Below are 20,153 nucleotides of genomic sequence, written 5' to 3' on the forward strand. Positions count from 1 at the left end.
GTAAACTTAGTGTTTTGCAGAAGTATAATCTTCTTCATATCTTGATTGTTTAGAACCTTGCAGCATTAATAGTAATAACTAATATAACTATTACACAAGCTGAAACTGGCTTTTCAAACTTACACTTTCACTGTCTCCTCCCTCTTACACTCGGTTTATAAAGCCCACAGTCGTCCGCTGCTCTTGTGTTTGTCTTGAAAGCGATCATGTGGGCGACTCTCGTGAAGTTAGACCTGGCCTCTGTAGGCCTGGCTCTGTTTCTGGGCTTGATCTTTCTGGTTCTGTTCGAGATCATCAGGATTAATTCCTACAGAGGTCGAACTCCTCCTGGTCCCAGACCTTTGCCTTTTGTGGGATCATTACCATATTTTTTGAAGAACCCAATGGAATTTCTGAGATCAGTGAGTATTTGCTTTGAGCTTATTGTATAGAGGCTTTGTTTTTGTGCAAATGTATCTTATGTTCTTGAGCTATGTTGTAGGGATGCACAATATATCGGCCACAATATCGGTATCGGTTTGTTTTTAATGTTATCATTATCGGCCTGATAAGAAAATCTGGCCAATATATTAAAGCTGATGAATAATGGATTATTTCCTTCAGATGCACACTGTTTGCCATGATGGTTTTGAATTGCTTGAAATATGTTTGGAATCACTTCAAAAAGGAAAACACAGTTAAGTGCAACATATGCAGCTCTGCAAGTCTGTCATATAGGCGACATAAAATTATATAATGAGAACATCTTAAGTGTGTGCTTGGGACATGGTTTTTAATGGTGAGACTTTTGTTTTTGTAATCAGGCTCTCAAAAATTATATAAAAATTTGGATTTAGATTTGTCGGTTACTGGCGTTCAAATAGAAAGAATTATCGGTATCGCCCCAAAATTTCCATATCGGTGCATCCCTACTATGTTGACTTCGCTCACAAGTGAGATGATGTCTAAACCAATTTAGTTTTGTTGAAGTGCTGTGAAATGTTCTCTGAGTAGATGCCTCAGTATGGAGAGATGACCACTTTGTATCTTGGGAGGAAGCCAGCGATACTCCTCAATACAATCCAGGTCACGAAAGAAGCCCTGGTCCAAAATGCTTCATCTTTTTCAGGAAGGCCACCTGTACCACTTCTAAATTGGATCACTGGTGGATATGGTCAGTAATACATTGCATTAATTTGAAAGATGTTGGTTTTGTAGGGTTCTAGTACATCCAAGTTTTGATTAAATGGAAAAGGGGAATTAATTGCGAGATTGTTGATAGTTGCCATAACTAACCCTGCTGGAAAATAAAGCTAAAACCAGCTTCTCTCGTGGTTTGTATAGTCTGCTGAAGCTAGTATTGATCAGTGGAGCAACCAGCAAGTGAAGTTGATACTTGAAACCTCTCAAGATAAATGCATAAATGTGGTCTTGGTTTGGATCTGGGCCTCAAGAAGTCTACTGCTAGTCTAGACCTGGAAATCTACCAGCCAATGAGGCTGAGGTCAACATGGTCTTGGTCGAGATGTTTGGGGCTGGTAGATGCATCTGTTTAAGTTGTGTGTCTTTCTACAGCTTGTCTGTGTATTTCCTTGTAACTCTGAAGGTCTGTTTTCTTTCCATCAGGCATAATACTGGTCACATTTGGTCACACCTGGAGGCAGCAGAGACGGTTTGCTCTGCACACACTCAGGGACTTTGGCCTGGGAAAGAAGTCTGTGGAGGAACGTGTGACAGAGGAAAGCAGTTACCTGCTTTCTGAAATGCTTAAATCAGAAGGTTAGTAATAATGGTGAAGATGTTAGTCTGAATATGTTTTTGATGTTTAGAGGTGCTGTACTCTGTCATGTCCCACCTCGTACTTGAGTCAAGTTCTAAACAAACTTTAAACATGCTACTTTACGCAAGTATGAGGATATGAATGCTTGGCCAAAACGTTTCAAGTGCATAGTCCCATTGTGCCCTAGTATTCAGGGTAGCTTCAAATGCCATTAAAGGGGAACTTGGCAACTCTATCCATTTCTTCGCTGATTTTCACTTTTGTTGTCGCATGTTTTCTCAACGAGCTCCCCCTACAGCTGTGGGGCGTATATTTCACAACACTGTCGTAAAAAAACTCACTCACCCTCCTCCCCCTTTCTACCGCTGCTCATCTGCATTTGTTATTATTGGAGCCAGACAACTTTATTGTTTGGAGCTATGTCTACTGAGGTGGGTAATACATCATACACAGTATCATATAACATGTGTTTGTTGAATTTCCGTAAAGCAGTTTGTGTTTCTTGCTCGTTCTCGGTTCTCACAAGATTTCCTATTTACAACTCACCGGGACGTTAATCCCCATGTTGCGAGGTTGGTTTTCTGCCTGGGAACGCTAGGGGGAGGGGGGAAAGTCACCATTTTCACCAAACAGGTTATTTAACCATCCAAATGATTTCTAAACAGTTTTATTAAGTTGAAATAGTTGCCAAGTTCCCCTTTAAACCAGATGTTATTTAGCAAGCCAGCTATAATTTTAACATGTGGAGTTTCTCTTTAAACTATTTAAATACTCCTTGCCAAAACTAACACGTGGTTTTCTTTGTTTAAGGCAAGCCTTTCGATCCCCAACATCCAATACAGAATGCTGTTTCCAACATGATCTGTTCCATCGTCTTTGGGGATCGGTTTGACTACGATAACAAGCGTTTCGCATACCTTCTGGAAATCCTGAACGAGAACAGCATTAATGCAGGGTCACTTGTCGGGCAGGTATGAGCAAGTGTTAAAAATGTTTTTAGCTAAACACTGTCCTAGTATCCAACTGGATCTTGCTCTACAGTTTGCATTCCCAACATAGACTGTAAAACATGATAGATAGCACGTCTCAGCTTCCTTCCACTCTAGAAAAATACTTGTAAGTTGTTGCTATTTAGAACTTGTGCGGCACACTTGATTCCCATAGCTTGTCGACACATTGCAACGTTACTCTTATAAATGTATGAATGTAACAAATTTTAACAGCGGTCAGTCGTGCCACATTCAAGCCTCAGCTTTCTGAAAGTTAGTGTTCCTGTTGCTTTTTTGCTGTATTTTCATCACCAACACTACCTACATCAAGGTTGTCTCCAATTTTGTGCATTTGCTTGTTAAAACCATCAACAAACAATTTGATTGTCCAATAAGGCTGTATGCCATAAAGGGAACTACTTGACCAGAGATGTCCAATCCTGATCCCGGAGGTCAACCTTCCTACAGAGTTTAGCTCAAAACACTTCTTAAACTCACAATGCTAATAAAGGGCTGCACCTAAAATTGCATGCTTCCCACTATATAGTAGGTAAAAAACAGTATGTCGAATTCACAGTTATAGAACAAAAAGAACCTGGATGATTTCCACCTAGATTCTGAAGGGTGCATCCAATGGACACTTTAATATCCCAAGAGGCTACAGGAGAGGACTTGATTTTTATAATTTTATATTTTTTTATAATTGATAATTACTCAAAAGAAGTATCTACTCTGAGAGTATGTGATTTAGGATGCAGAAAATGTCTTCAGAATTGCAAGAAACTTCTAGGCAGGAGTTTTGGAGCAGGTTGAAACTAAACTTCTGTTGTAAATGCTGCATAGTTATCTGTAGCCTTTTTCTTTTCCAGGTGTTTAACTTGCTTCCCATCATCAAACATTTCCCTGGGCCACACCAGAAAATCTATCAGAACGGCGAAGAGATGAAGGCTTTCTTCAGGGAATCAGTCAAAGCACACCGAGAAACTCTGGATCCAGACAGTCCACGAGACTTCATTGATGCCTACCTGCTTGAGATTGAGAAAGTGAGATCATCACAACCAACCGTTCAATAAACTGTTTAATCCACTCTTTGATGATAGATACTATTTGGAAAGGTGGCAGCAATTTTGCCAAGTAACACATGTTCTTGAATGAACATCTTTTGTTACAAACTACCCCTAAAATCTAATGGTTCTTCAAGCCCCAACTCCATTTCTAACCCTTATAGGAATTTTGTTCTATGACCAACAATTTCCTACAAGGTGAAATCACAGGCCGCTAGATAACTAGAAATGCATAGATCAATTTACATGCTTTCTGTTTTCCTCGGTGCAGCAAAAGTCCAACGAGGACTCCACGTTTCACGAGGAGAACATGGTTATGTCAGTAGCTGATTTGTTCTTTGCTGGAACCGACACCACATCGACCACCATCAGATGGGGGCTCATCTACTTGACACAAAACCCAGATGTACAAGGTACTTAGGATTAACATTGCATGTTAACGGGAATGCATGAACTGTATATCTTGCTTGCTCTGTAATTCACTTTGGATAGAAGCATCTGCCAAATACATAAATGTAGACATAAAGGTAATAAGTAAAGAAAGTGGTGTTCTGTTCTTTTTCATGCATTTTAAGGGTTTGTTTGCCTAAAAGTGGGAATTCTGTCTTCTATCAAAGTCAATTGCTTTGTTTAATAAACAGACTAAATTTGAGTCATTATTCTCTGAAAATCTCCTTCTCCACAGCTCCCGAATCTCATTTGTACTTTTGCATTTTCAATCTTGGGTTGGCATGTCACGATTGGTTTTGAGATGCACAAAAGCCAGTGATATTTGGTCTTATTAATTTCAAACATTCTTGCATATGCAAGACGTCTTGCAATTATGTGTCTTACATATGCACAAATGTGTATTTTACCAGTCGCAAGTTCAAGTTTTTTGTCGCAATGAAGAGTTCTGCAATGTAATATTGTCTATTTTGTTTCAAAGCTCCAGTGTGCAAGTTCGCGCTTTTAGTCGCCAAATGGAAATGCTGAATTTGAAAAATATTACATGTATGTAAACGCAACTAGGTTTTATACAGATTATCATTGTAGCACACAGGTAGCCCCATCCCAAACACACCACTGTTTGAGTTAGAGTAAGGTTTCGAAAGCACCACAAAAGTGTTTTAGGAAGTCAAACTTCCAGTTGCTTTCTTGTTGTATTTTAAAATTTGGAAACATACACACATGAACTTTAACATTTAACATATGTTACAGAGCGATGTCATGAGGAGATTGTTCAGGTGTTGGGTTACGACCGCGTTCCCAGCATGGATGACCGTGACAAACTACCGTACACGTATGCCACAGTTCATGAGTTTCTGCGCTTTGGCAACATTGTACCATCTGGCGTGATTCATCAAACAACTCAGCCCACAAAACTACGAGGATACGACTTTCCCAAGGTAATGAATGGAGCCTGGATGTAGAGGTCTGTGCAGGACTTTTTTTTCCCACACCTGCCCATTCCCGCTTAAAATCATTGCTTAGAATGATTTTCTTCCCAAATCCCAACCCAACTGATCCCGCTAAATAATCCCACTAATCTCGTATTTAAATTTCCCTTAAAGAAAGAGAGAGTTATTGGGGATAATTATAACATAGTTATATGGGGATAGTTATTAACAAATATAACATGTTGGCTATACAATAATTTTATTTGTTATTTTTGTCCTATCATGATACTGTCAACACAATTTTTTTAAACATCCATGCAAGAACAGAATGTCGCTGACTGGCGACGGTTTCAGTAGCTGGGATGCAAAGAACATATCTTGCCAGGTTGCTCAGGGAAATGGGAAATGGGAACTGTGTGAACCACTGCAGAAAGTTTTGTTCACTTCAAGTTCAAGCGGGGAAACGCTGTTGTCGAAGGATGTCGGTAGCAGCCCAGCTATTGTCAGACCTCTAGTCCAAAGTACACCGGAGTTACCGACCGCTATCGTCTTTCATTGGGAAATTTAATCCCGCGCCACTAATTGGATCTGTCCTGCGGGAGAGCCACAGGAATGCAGACCTCTAGGATGTTGTTTTTCTCCTTGATTGAAATTGTTTCACTAACAAACATTGTCTTTCTAGGGCACCGATATACTGACTAACTTAACAGCAATTTTAACTGATAAGGAGCACTGGAAGTATCCAGACACTTTTAACCCAGAGAATTTCTTAGATGATAATGGACATTTCTTCAAACCAGAGTCTTTCCTCCCTTTCTCCTTGGGTGAGTCACCTGTGACTATGATAGCAGTAGACCAAGAGCAAAGCCAACTAGGTTAAAACCCATTGTGTTTTATCTCTATTTATCAGGTCCGAGGGTATGTCTCGGTGAGACTCTAGCTAAGATGGAGCTCTTCCTCTTCGTCACTTCTCTCTTGCAGCGGATTCGTTTCTCCTGGCCACCTGGTGAGCAGCAGCCAGACATGAATGGGATTGTTAGTGTGGTCCGCTCTCCTGAGCCATACAACATCATCTGCCACAGCCGAGGCTCCTAAGATTGACCATCAGTAATCTTTCCTGCATTAATGGAGTTTCCAAAGCTTCCGTAGCTGGTTTAGACGCTCTAAAACTTGATGTTAATATTATAGCTAAGGAATTTTATTCTAGATTAATAGTTAATTAATGGATGCTGTACTATTTGTTGTAAAGTGTAATCCCCGAATATCACAATAAATTACTGCAGTGCTGCTGTATTATCATTGTAAAGCTTTGTTGCTCTCATGTTGTAATCTCTCATGTGATAGCTTATATTACAACAGACAAGCCTGTACAGGTCTAAACTAGATGAATGGCTATTCACATGGAGCTGTAACACACCCTGTTAGTGTGCATGTTTGAAACTGGTTGAGTTAATGCATCAAGAACATAATGGTACTATATTTATATGCCCCCAAAAATATATTCATATGAGTGAAAAAAAAAAGCTTTAAAATCAAAGTTCAGATCCTTTTTGACAATATTTTATCAAACCTACAGTGTAATTTTAGGAGGATGCATGTATTGTATGCAAATATACTATTGTATATATTATACTATATTGAAAAATATATATCTTATTCAAAATATAAGTTCTTGTAAACCTTTTTTTCTAAAAGATTTGAAGAAGTGTAAATATTAGTATATAAAGTTCAAGCAATCATAAATCTCATACTTGTCACATTCCAGTCCTTTCAGTTTGCATTTTGATTGGTTCCATTTTTCATTTGTTCTGATTCCCGCTACTCCTTTGTTGCTATGGTTCCTGTCATTTTTTGAGTTCATTTGTCCCAGCTGTGTCTGATTAATTATCTTGTTTCTGTTTGCTATTTAAGATGCACCCTTTCTTTCAGTCTTTGTCTGATCTCTGTTGTGTTAATGTGTGTTTTATAAATAGTCTTTAGTCTGTTCCTGAGATAACCACAGTGTGACAGAAGATCGGAAAGGTAATGTTCATATCCGCCCAGGTGAAAAGGAAATATATTTAAAGTGTGCTTATTTTGATATACTTAATGTATTTTAAGTGTATTGTATTAATTATGTATTAAATGTGTTATTTTGGAACAACTTCAAGTATACTAAATGTACTTTTATATGTATTTAAGTTCAATTTTAATGTAATAGTAATATATTTTAATATACTTAATTGTGTTAAAATGGAACTATTTTAAGTACATTTAGTGTAATTTAATAGCACTTCTTTAAATTGTATTTTTAATACATTTTAAATGTACTTTCGAAATACAACTTAAATATATTTTTAACATAATATTAATGTGTTACCAGTATATTTTAAATATAATATCAGGTTATTAATAATGTATTAGTAGAACACTATAAGACCCACTATTAGTATATTAAAAATATATTTTTGAACAAAACCATTCAGTATGAAATTTTTTTTTTTTAATGTATTAAAAATACAGTTAAAAATTATAATTCAGTTAAACACAGTAAAAACAATATTTGTATAAAACACACACAAACACTCTTTGAAAGATAGTAAACTTTAATGCACTACATAGAGTACAGCATCATATGAAAATTAAACAAAATACATTAACATAAAATGCATTGATCTGCAGAAGTATTAAACAGAACAAAAAAAAAATGAACTTAAAGGAATAAGTTCAACAAAGTCAAACAAAGTGAAATACAATAGCTGCAAACAGTCCTTCATCCTTCAAGCGAATTGAAATGATTGGTCTTGGAGTTTCCCTCATTGTTGCATTTTCTTCTGATCAGTGCTCGCACCTCAGACACTGTCGTGGTCGGAAACTGTTTGATCACAGTATCTATGAAAAGGGAAAAATATTATTATTATTTTTTTAAATATTAAAGCAGAATTAACATCTGTTAAAAAAGTCACTGTTCCCTTTCGAAAGGGAACTTGCACTGCGTATCTAGGCGCCCCTTTTATACTTCTGGGTAGCACTAATAGCCTAGTGTCATAGGTTGTCGCCAAATTCGTTTGCCGTGATTTTATAGCTTTTTAGACACCAGTTCACATGGAACAGTCGTAACCACAATTTTTTTATATGGCATGTAATGCTTAGTTCATATTTTAACAGAAGACATTCAATATAAAATGTTAATATAATGCAAAAAAGGAGTTAATAAAATATCTACATCAAATAGAACAAACATTAAGTCTTGCTGAACAACAGTGAGGTCTACATGTTATGACACTGTATCACAGCAAAAAAAAAAAACAGACAAGTATAATAATGTATAACAAATGTTAATCTTTATTTTTAGCATTATTATTTGTTTTAGTCAGCCCCCTTTGACTTCGAGAGCAAAAAAAAGTGATGTAGGCTACAGAAACACATACGTCATGACCGAATCACCATTCAATAGTCCGGATTCAAAAATCTCCATAACTGAGGTGATATGAGATTAAACCATACTTACTACTAGAGATGCACCCAGTGGTGTAGTCTACGTGATACGCAGGTATACGCCGTATACCCACTAGGAAATGCCAAGTATTTCCGTATACCCACTAAAAAAAGCGTGAGGATATGTAACAACTTCGTTTTGTGACAGAACTTTCACACTTTCATTCATAAATTCACCGCGTCTGTGTTTGCAATGGACACAGATCAAATCGCGTGAATATTAAAAACTCAAAGAGACTGCAGTTGTTCAACGCGTCTCTGGGAATGAGCGCTCAATGTGTGCTCTACTACACACACACACACTGAAGCAAGCGCGTGCTTGTGTCAGCGCTTCACTGTAGCTATGAGGACATGATGTAGCTAGCTACACATGACACATGAACTTCATCACAGAGCTGCTATGAGAGTCACTTCATGAGAATTTCATGGAGTGGGCGGCCCGGGCAGGGAAAGGGGGCACCCCTGGCACAATCACCATCTCAATCCGGGGCCACTGGTGGGAAATGGCACTGTAAACAAGACAGGTACACACACGTGGTTCTCACAGGATGTGTCGGCAGCACGAATACAAGCATGCTAGTTTCAAAATAACGATAACTTCAACAATAATCAAATAAGAGACAAATTCTTCTGTGAAGCAGACATGTCTTTATTCAGTTCAGTGTTGATTCAGTTCAATAACTGTGTAAAGATCAGCAGTTTACGCTAACAGCTTTAAGCTGACAATATGATTCTCCAAAAATGTATAGTGCATTCTGAGATTGTAAACTCTACAATGGATACAATATGATTGTGTCATTTTTAATAATGCCTTAAATCATATGTAGGTTTTGGAATATAGCTGTTGTCTGTGCGTTAATTATTTCTCTAATTTTTCCTCATATTTTTTTCCTCTAAAGATTTTATGAAATTAAATAGTCATATTATAGGTGTCATATTTCTAATGAATAAAAAAAAGATATTATTTATAGTACACAGTCAGTGCAAAATTATTCTAAAGAAATAATTTAGTTTTTTCTAATCTGTCATCAAAATGTATGACCATAATATTTCATCCTCACAATCACAATACTTTTTGGACCCTTTTTACATTGTGACATTTTCATGTCAATTAAGCACATAACACCTAATTAGTACCCCACTGTAATAAAACATAATTCATTTTCTTTACTGTCATGCAAATCAAAACAATTATTTAAATTGTAAAATACATTTGCTAGATACAACTGTAAATATTTGCATATTAATATTATTAATAATATTATAAGATTTTATTTATTTAACTATTAAAACTGATAAACTGATAACATATTTTTATTCCATAATTAATAAATAATCTAGTAAATGTATTAAGAACTTTTCACTAAATAAACAAGGAAAAATTATAACTAAAAGTATTGATAAGGGACGTTGATTCTGTTGGTACAGTTTAGAAACTTTTTATAAAATTGCAAAAATGTTAATTGTTGTAAATTATTTTCTAATATGTAATAAAAATGCAATGACTAGGTAATTTAAAAAAAAAAATAGTACAGATAAGACGCTGAATTTTAACCAAGCATTTGTGGTTGAGGAAAATATTAACCTGTAGTATCGTAACCTGAAGAACACTCATCCAGTATGACTATTAGCTCTGGTTTGATGAATCCGTGACATGCGTTTGGTGTGTGTTTATTGAGAGCAGGTGGTGTTGGTGAGCTCAGGTAAGTCTCACAGGTGTGTTGGGTGCACGGGTGACTCCACATCTGTTAGACTGAGCACTGGAAACTAGTCCCTGTAACCCTTTGAAGCCACAGTCTAATGAAACCTTGGTTTTCCGAGAATTCAAGGCACATTTAATGGCATAATAATGTATATTACTTACAAACAGACCAAGCTATTACTAGTTTAAGACTAGTTTATATAAAGAAGGCGGCAATGAAAGCTTGTGGTTTCATAGTGGTTGACATTTTAACGATTCTGAGTTCTTCTGTTGTTTATTTTCATCTCTGTTATTACAGAGCCATTTGCTCATGGTTCTCTCTCTCCACCTCAGATCCTAATTTCCCATCTCAGTTTGGGGGTGTGAGTCCAGGCTCTCGGTCCTGGGAGCACGGCGGTGCTGCTCCGTATTCCCTGTCTCCATCCTTCATGCCCTACCGTCTGCCGCCCTACATGCAGCAGCCCAACAAACCCTTCATCTCACAAGGTACCTGTTCTCTTCTGTTTGTGGGACATGTTGAGGATAAAACATTCAAACCTTATGAAAATGTCTGTATTTAAAGTAACACTGCGACTTTTTGGGACTTAAGCTTATTCACCGTATTCCCCAGAGTTAGATAAGTCCATACATACCCTTTTCATCTCTGTGTCTGACGCACCCACTGCTAGCCTAGCAACACCGCTAGTCTCATGTGACCTTGTTATTTGTACATTCTGTGACTATACAAATCACAACATGTAAATAGGAAAATGTTGGCGTTATTTTGTCACTTATTGGGAGCAGTATGCTAGCTGGAGCCATTTACCTCCAGTCTTTGTGCTAAGCTAGGCTAGCGGTGGGTGCGTCAGACAGAGTTACGATGAGAAGGGTATGTATGGACTTATCTAACTCTGGGGGATACGGTGAATAAGCTAAAGTACCAAAAAGTCGGCGTGTTCCTTTTAATGTCCAAAGTAACCATGGAATTTTCAATTTCTGTCCACATGAAACATGTTATATATATTTTATTTTATTTATTTTGGCTTTAGCTAGGCAAATTAAACATAGCAACCCAATAAGTCAATTATGTTGTGCCAAAGACCTTTCCTATAGCAAACCAAGAAAGACAAAAGTCAAAGAAAGCACCAAAAAATTAAGAAAACGTAAACCGACATGATGTTGCTTTTTTATTATATTGTATTATTTTAGAGGAGTCCTGCATAATTGTCTTAATGTCACAATACAACATTATTTAAAATAAAGTCATCATGAAATGGAAGTTGTGATAGTCTTTTCTTCCCTATTGTGACTTATATATCCAAGTGAAACTGCTTCTCAAACAAGAACAAATGTAGGGCGGGGCTTGTGGATGGTTGTGGTTTGCTATTGGTGTAGCTCATATGAGTGACAGGTTGCCCCGCCCTCATCAGAGAAGAGATGTCACTGCAAGAGACATGGAAAGTTATTTTGATTCAAGAGTACGATGGACATGAATAATAATAAAAAAAGATATGCACCAATAAATACAGCAATGTTCCATAAAGAAATAAGAATAGTCAATTTTGGCTTCATTCTCTTTATGTAGAATAGTATTTAATTCACTTATTTTTGATTATGACCTGGATATGTTTTCAGGACATTGCGGTTTATGTTATTTGTGCTGTTGTAATTATTTAATGTTTACAACAGATGTTATCCATAGGCATTAAGTTAACTCTGAATATTCATTCCTCTTGATAGTTTTTTACAGTGAGAAATCAGGAAAAGTGTCCGCTCATAACCGCACATTTCTTCTCCTCTTGCAGGTTCAGTGGTGGCAAATCAACATTACCCGCTTATTCAACACGGCCGGCACGGCAATCTCAACTACATTCAGCAGAAGAAATGAAGAAATGACACTTTACTTTGTAAACCAATACCCAAGGTCCTTATAGAAAAAAGACTAACTTTGCATCATTTGGTCATTTGGAAACTTTTTAAAATGGATTTTATCGTTTTTGTACAGTTTTTGTTTTATTTTCCTTTTACTTCTGTGTGTTTCATCACATTGATTTGTGATACAAAATGTCAAATATTTTAATACCCCTATTTTTGGAGGGGTCCAAAAAAGTGTTTTTATTTTATGTGTAAAATAAGGATTTTAAAATGTATTCACTTTATTTTTATTAGCCGTATTCCTATTTTGCTTGCATAAGGACAAAGGCTTTAGATAGGAAAAAATCAAACATAACAACCCAATCAGACAATTATGTAGTGCCAAAATCTTCCCTATAGCAAACCAAGAAAACAGACAAAAAAGAGCAGAAAAAAACAAGAAAAGACCAAAAAAATAAATAAAGAAAAAGCAAAACAACATGCTGCTGTGTTGCCTTTTATTTTCTTGCTTCAAAATGTATAAAATGATATTGCATTACTATTCAACAATATGAACTGAAAACTCATGCTTTACCTTTGCCATAATTTGAATGTCATGTTACACCCCTTTCCAGACCTTTAGCCTAATCACAATAACAAAGAAGAGATTAGGATGTGGACTTGTTCATTTCCACTGGCATGTAGTAGAGAGCGTTGAGCTAGTCAGTTATTTACTAAACTTGCCCCACTTTGCAGTGAATTAACTTCTTCCCTTAGATCTAGCTAGTATGTTTATAAAGGTAAACTTAGTGTTTTGCAGAATTATAATCTTCTTCATATCTTGATTGTTTAGAACCTTGCAGCATTAATAGTAATAACTAATTTAACTATTACACAAGCTGAAACTGGCTTGTCAAACTTACTCTCTGTCTCCTCCCTCTTTCGCTCGGTTTATAAAGCCCACAGTCGTCCGCTGCTCTTGTGTTTGTCTTGAAAGCGATCATGTGGACGACTCTCGTGAAGTTCGACCTGGCCTCTGTAGGCCTGGCTCTGTTTCTGGGCTTGATCTTTCTGGTTCTGTTCGAGATCATCAGGATTAATTCCTACAGAGGTCGAACTCCTCCTGGTCCCAGACCTTTGCCTTTTGTGGGTACCATACCATATTTTTTGAAGAACCCAATGGAGTTTCTGAGATCAGTGAGTATTTGCTTTGAGCTTATTGTATAGAGGCTTTGTTTTTTTGCAAATGTATCTTATGTTCTTGAGCTATGTTGTAGGGATGCACAATATATCGGCCACAATATCGGTATCGGTTTGTTTTTAATGTTATCATTATCGGCCTGATAAGAAAATCTGGCCAATATATTAAAGCTGATGAATAATGGATTATTTCCTTCAGATGCACACTGTTTGCCATGATGGTTTTGAACTGCTTGAAATATGTTTGGAATCACTTCAAAAAGGAAAACACAGTTAAGTGCAACATATGCAGCTCTGCAAGTCTGTCATATAGGCGACATAAAATTATAACGAGAACATCATAACTGTGTGCTTGGGACATGGTTTTTAATGGTGAGACTTTTGTTTTTGTAATCAGGCTCTCAAAAATTATATAAAAATTTGGATTTAGATTTGTCGGTTACTGGCGTTCAAATATAAAGAATTATCGGTATCGCCCAAAATTTCCATATCGGTGCATCCCTACTATGTTGACTTTGCTCACAAGTGAGATGATGTCTAAACCAATTTAGTTTTGTTGAAGTGCTGTGAAATGTTCTCTGAGTAGATGCCTCAGTATGGAGAGATGACCACTTTGTATCTCGGGAGGAAGCCAGCAATACTCCTCAATACAATCCAGGTCACGAAGGAAGCCCTGGTCCAAAATGCTTCATCTTTTTCAGGAAGGCCACCTGTACCACTTCTAAATTGGATCACTGGTGGATATGGTCAGTAATACATTGCATTAATTTGAAAGATGTTGGTTTTGTAGGGTACTAGTACATCCAAGTTTTGATTAAATGGAAAAGGGGAATTAATTGCGAGATTGTTGATAGTTGCCATAACTAACCCTGCTGGAAAATAAAGCTAAAACCAGCTTCTCTCGTGATTTGTATAGTCTGCTGAAGCTAGTATTGATCAGTGGAGCAACCAGCAAGTGAAGTTGATACTTGAAACCTCTCAAGATAAATGCATAAATGTGGTCTTGGTTTGGATCTGGGCCTCAAGAAGTCTACTGCTAGTCTAGACCTGGGAATCTACCAGCCAATGAGGCTGAGGTCAACATGGTCTTGGTCGAGATGTTTGGGGCTGGTAGATGCATCTGTTTAAGTTGTGTGTCTTTCTACAGCTTGTCTGTGTATTTCCTCGTAACTCTGAAGGTCTGTTCTCTTTCCATCAGGCATAATACTGGTCACATTTGGTCACACTTGGAGACAGCAGAGACGGTTTGCTCTGCACACACTCAGGGACTTTGGCCTGGGAAAGAAGTCTGTGGAGGAACGTGTGACAGAGGAAAGCAGTTACCTGCTTTCTGAAATGCTTAAATCAGAAGGTTAATAATAATAATAATAGTGAAGATGTTAGTCTGAATATGTTTTTGATGTTTAGAGGTGCTGTACTCTGTCATGTCCCACCTCGTACTTGAGTCAAGTTCTAAACAAACTTTAAACATGCTACTTTACGCAAGTATGAGGATATGAATGCTTGGCCAAAACGTTTCAAGTGCATAGTCCCATTGTGCCCTAGTATTCAGGTTAGCTTCAAATTTCATTAAAGGGGAACTTGGCAACTCTATCCATTTCTTCGCTGATTTTCACTTTTGTTGTCGCATGTTTTCTCAACGAGCTCCCCCTACAGCTGTGGGGCGTATATTTCACAACACTTTCGTAAAAAAAACTCACTCACCCTCCTCCCCCTTTCTACCGCTGCTCATCTGCATTTGTTATTATTGGAGCCAGACAACTTTATTGTTTGGAGCTATGTCTACTGAGGTGGGTAATACATCATACACAGTATCATATAACATGTGTTTGTTGAATTTCCGTAAAGCAGTTCGTATTTCTCGCTCGTTCTCGGTTCTCACAAGATTTCCTATTTACAACTCACCGGGACGTTAATCCCCATGTTGCGAGGTTGGTTTTCTGCCTGGGAATGCTAGGGGGAGGGGGGAAAGTCACCATTTTCACCAAACAGGTTATTTAACCATCCAAATGATTTCTAAACAGTTTTATTAAGTTGAAATAGTTGCCAAGTTCCCCTTTAAACCAGATGTTATTTAGCAAGCCAGCTATAATTTCAACATGTGGAGTTTCTCTTTAAACTATTTAAATACTCCTTGCCAAAACTAACACGTGGTTTTCTTTGTTTAAGGCAAGCCTTTCGATCCCCAACATCCAATACAGAATGCTGTTTCCAACATTATCTGTTCCATCGTCTTTGGGGATCGGTTTGACTACGATAACAAGCGTTTCGCATACCTACTGGAAATCCTGAAGGAGAACATCATTAATTCAGGGTCACTTGCCGGGCAGGTATGAGCAAGTGTTAAAAATGTTTTTAGCTAAACACTGTCCTAGTATCCAACTGGATCTTGCTCTACTGTTTGCATTCCCAACATAGACTGTAAAACATGATAGATAGTACGTCTCAGCTTCCTTCCACTCTAGAAAAATACTTGTAAGTTGTTGCTATTTAGAACTTGTGAGGCACACTTGATTCCCATAGCTTGTCGACACATTGCAACGTTACTCTTATAAATGTATGAATGTAACAAATTTTAACAGCGGTCAGTCGTGCCACATTCAAACCTCAGCTTTCTGAAAGTTAGTGTTCCTGTTGCTTTTTTACTGTATTTTCATCACCAACACTACCTACACCAAGGTTGTCTCCAATTTTGTGCATTTGCTTGTTAAAACCATCAACAAACAATTTGATTGTCCAATAAGGCTGTATGCCATAAAGGGAACTACTTGACCAGAGATGTCCAATCCTGATCCCGGAGGTCAACCTTCCTACAGAGTTTAGCTCAAAACACTTCTTAAACTCACAATGCTAATAAAGGGCTGCACCTAAAATTGCATACTTCCCACTATATAGTAGGTAAAAAACAGTATGTCGAATTCACAGTTATAGAACAAAAAGAACCTGGATGATTTCCACCTAGATTCTGAAGGGTGCATCCAATGGACACTTTAATATCCCAAGAGGCTACAGGAGAGGACTTGATTTTTATAATTTTTTATAATTGATAATTACTCAAAAGAAGTATCTATTCTGAGAGTATGTGATTTAGGATGCAGAAAATGTCTTCAGAATTGCAAGAAACTTCTAGGCAGGTGTTTTGGAGCAGGTTGAAACTAAACTTCTGCTGTTAATGCTGCATAGTTATCTGTAGCCTTTTTCTTTTCCAGGTGTTTAACTTGCTTCCCATCATCAAACATTTCCCTGGGCCACACCAGAAAATGTATCAGAATGCCGAAGAGATGAAGGCTTTCTTCAGGGAATCAGTCAAAGCACACCGAGAAACTCTGGATCCAGACAGTCCACGAGACTTCATTGATGCCTACCTGCTTGAGATTGAGAAAGTGAGATCATCACAACCAACCGTTCTAGAAACTGTTTAATCCACTTTTTGATGCTAGATACTATTTGGAAAGGTGGCAGCAATTTTGCCAAGTAACACATGTTCTTGAATGAACATCTTTTGTTACAAACTACCCCTAAAATCTAAAGGTTCTTCAAGCCCCAACTCAATTTCTAACCCTTATAGGAATTTTGTTCTATGACCAACAATTTCCTACAAGGTTAAATCACAGGCTGCTAGATAACTAGAAATGCATAGATCAATTTACATGCTTTCTGTTTTCCTCGGTGCAGCAAAAGTCCAACGAGGATTCCACGTTTCACGAGGAGAACATGGTTATGTCAGTAGCTGATTTGTTCTTTGCTGGAACCGACACCACATCGACCACCATCAGATGGGGGCTCATCTACTTGACACAAAATCCAGATGTACAAGGTACTTAGGATTAACATTGCATGTTAACGGGAATGCATGAACTGTATATCTTGCTTGCTCTGTAATTCACTTTGGATAGAAGCATCTGCCAAATACATAAATGTAGACATAAAGGTAATAAGTAAAGAAAGTGGTGTTCTGTTCTTTTTCATGCATTTTAAGGGTTTGTTTGCCTAAAAGTGGGAATTCTGTCTTCTATCAGAGTCAATTGCTTTGTTTAAGAAACAGACTAAATTTGAGTCATTATTCTCTGAAAATCTCCTTCTCCACAGCTCCCGAATCTCATTTGTACTTTTGCATTTTCAATCTTGGGTTGGCATGTCACGATTGGTTTTGAGATGCACAAAAGCCAGTGATATTTGGTCTTATTAATGTCAAACATTCTTGCATATGCAAGACATCTTGCAATTATGTGTCTTACATATGCACAAATGTGTATTTTACCAGTCGCAAGTTCAAGTTTTTTGTCGCAATGAAGAGTTCTGCAATGTAATATTGTCTATTTTGTTTCAAAGCTCCAGTGTGCAAGTTCGCTCTTTTAGTCGCCGAATGGAAATGCTAAATTTGAAAAATATTACATGTATGTAAACGCAACTATCATTGTAGCACACAGGTAGCCCCATCCCAAACACACCACTGTTTGAGTTAGAGTAAGGTTTCGAAAGCACCACAAAAGTGTTTTAGGAAGTCAAACTTCCAGTTGCTTTCTTGTTGTATTTTAAAATTTGGAAACATACACACATGAACTTTAACATTTAACATATGTTACAGAGCGATGTCATGAGGAGATTGTTCAGGTGTTGGGTTACGACCGCGTTCCCAGCATGGATGACCGTGACAAACTACCGTACACGTTTGCCACAGTTCATGAGTTTCAGCGCTTTGGCAACATTGTACCATCTGGCGTGATTCATCAAACAACTCAGCCCACAAAACTACGAGGATACGACTTTCCCAAGGTAATGAATGGAGCCTGGATGTAGAGGTCTGTGCAGGACTTTTTTTTCCCACACCTGCCCATTCCCGCTTAAAATCATTGCTTAGAATGATTTTCTTCCCAAATCCCAACCCAACTGATCCCGCTAAATAATCCCACTAATCTCGTATTTAAATTTCCCTTAAAGAAAGAGAGAGTTATTGGGGATAATTATAACATAGTTATATGGGGATAGTTATTAACAAATATAACATGTTGGCTATACAATAATTTTATTTGTTATTTTTGTCCTATCATGATACTGTCAACACAATTTTTTTAAACATCCATGCAAGAACAGAATGTCGCTGACTGGCGACGGTTTCAGTAGCTGGGATGCAAAGAACATATCTTGCCAGGTTGCTCAGGGAAATGGGAAATGGGAACTGTGTGAACTACTGCAGAAAGTTTTGTTCACTTCAAGTTCAAGCGGGGAAACGCTGTTGTCAAAGGATGTCGGTAGCAGCCCAGCTATTGGCAGACCTCTAGTCCAAAGTACACCAGAGTTACCAACCGCTATCGGAAATTTAATCCCGCGCCACTAATTGGATCTGTCCTGCGGGAGAGCCACAGGAATGCAGACCTCTAGGATGTTGTTTTTCTCCTTGATTGAAATTGTTTCACTAACAAACATTGTCTTTCTAGGGCACCGATATACTGACTAACTTAACAGCAATTTTAACTGATAAGGAGCACTGGAAGTATCCAGACACTTTTAACCCAGAGAATTTCTTAGATGATAATGGACATTTCTTCAAACCAGAGTCTTTCCTCCCTTTCTCCTTGGGTGAGTCACCTGTGACTATGATAGCAGTAGACCAAGAGCAAAGCCAACTAGGTTAAACCCCATTGTGTTTTATCTCTATTTATCAGGTCCGAGGGTATGTCTCGGTGAGACTCTAGCTAAGATGGAGCTCTTCCTCTTCGTCACTTCTCTCTTGCAGCGGATTCGTTTCTCCTGGCCACCTGGTGAGCAGCAGCCAGACATGAATGGGATTGTTAGTGTGGTCCGCTCTCCTGAGCCATACAACATCATCTGTCACAGCCGAGGCTCCTAAGATTGACCATCAGTAATCTTTCCTGCATTAATGGAGTATCCAAAGCTTCCGTAGCTGGTTTAGACCGCTCTAAAACTTGATGTTAATATGTTAGCTAAGGAATTATATTCTAGATTAATAGTTATGGATGCTGTACTATTTGTTGTAAAGTGTAATCCCCGAATATCACAATAAATTACTGCAGTGCTGCTGTAATATCATTGTAAAGCTTTGTTTCTCTCATGATGTAATCTCTCATGTGATAGCTTATATTACAACAGACAAGCCTGTACAGGTCTAAACTAGATGAATGGCTATTCACATGGAGCTGTAACACACCCTGTTAGTGTGCATGTTTGAAACTGGTCGAGTTCATGCATCAAGAACATAATGGTACTATTTTTATATGCCCCCAAAAATATATTCATGAGTGAAAAAAAAAAGCTTTAAAATCAAAGTTCAGATCCTTTTTGACAATATTTTATCAAACCTACAGTGTAATTTTAGGAGGATGCATGTATTGTATGCAAATATACTATTGTATATATTATACTATATTAAAAAATATATATCTTATTCAAAATATAAGTTCTTGTAAACCTTTTTTCTAAAAGATTTGAAGAAGTGTAAATAGTAGCATATAAAGTTCAAGCAATCATAAATCTCATACTTGTCACATTCCAGTCCTTTCAGTTTGCATTTTGATTGGTTCCTGTTTTCATTTGTTCTGATTCCCGCTACTCCTTTGTTGCTATGGTTCCTGTCATTTTTTTAGTTCATTTGTCCCAGCTGTGTCTGATTAATTATCTTGTTTCTGTTTGCTATTTAAGATGCACCCTTTCTTTCAGTCTTTGTCTGATCTCTGTTGTGTTAATGTGTGTTTTCCCTGCCTGTCAGCAGTCAGAGTCTTTAGTCTGTTC

General features: G+C 37.5%; 3 protein-coding genes across 3 annotated transcripts; all 3 read left to right on the forward strand.

Annotated features, from left to right (window-relative positions):
• Positions 1–190: 190 nt before the first annotated feature.
• On the forward strand, positions 191–7,329 carry LOC306985738 (cytochrome P450 2B12-like). The gene is made up of 9 exons (XM_079588339.1): positions 191–401; positions 994–1,153; positions 1,606–1,758; positions 2,570–2,730; positions 3,618–3,791; positions 4,084–4,225; positions 5,013–5,200; positions 5,874–6,015; positions 6,102–7,329. Exons 1-9 carry the CDS (start codon positions 207–209, stop codon positions 6,284–6,286), a joined length of 1,500 nt encoding a protein of 499 aa, XP_079444465.1. The 5' UTR covers positions 191–206; the 3' UTR covers positions 6,287–7,329.
• A 635-nt stretch (positions 7,330–7,964) lies between these two features.
• Positions 7,965–12,629, forward strand: LOC306986008 (uncharacterized protein; the record flags this gene model as incomplete). Its single annotated transcript, XM_079588840.1, has 4 exons — positions 7,965–8,058; positions 9,100–9,192; positions 10,704–10,856; positions 12,155–12,629. 4 exons carry the CDS (start codon positions 7,965–7,967, stop codon positions 12,235–12,237), a joined length of 423 nt encoding a protein of 140 aa, XP_079444966.1. The 3' UTR covers positions 12,238–12,629.
• A 514-nt stretch (positions 12,630–13,143) lies between these two features.
• On the forward strand, positions 13,144–19,705 carry LOC306986265 (cytochrome P450 2B4-like). The gene is made up of 9 exons (XM_079589332.1): positions 13,144–13,400; positions 13,990–14,149; positions 14,602–14,754; positions 15,573–15,733; positions 16,613–16,786; positions 17,079–17,220; positions 17,992–18,179; positions 18,842–18,983; positions 19,070–19,705. The coding sequence occupies exons 1-9, from the start codon at positions 13,206–13,208 to the stop codon at positions 19,252–19,254; spliced, it is 1,500 nt and encodes a 499-aa protein (XP_079445458.1). The 5' UTR covers positions 13,144–13,205; the 3' UTR covers positions 19,255–19,705.
• The last annotated feature ends 448 nt before the right edge of the window (positions 19,706–20,153 follow it).

The sequence above is a fragment of the Phoxinus phoxinus genome (genome assembly GCF_949152265.1).
Source record: "Phoxinus phoxinus genome assembly, chromosome: 18".
Taxonomy (NCBI): domain Eukaryota; kingdom Metazoa; phylum Chordata; class Actinopteri; order Cypriniformes; family Leuciscidae; genus Phoxinus; species Phoxinus phoxinus.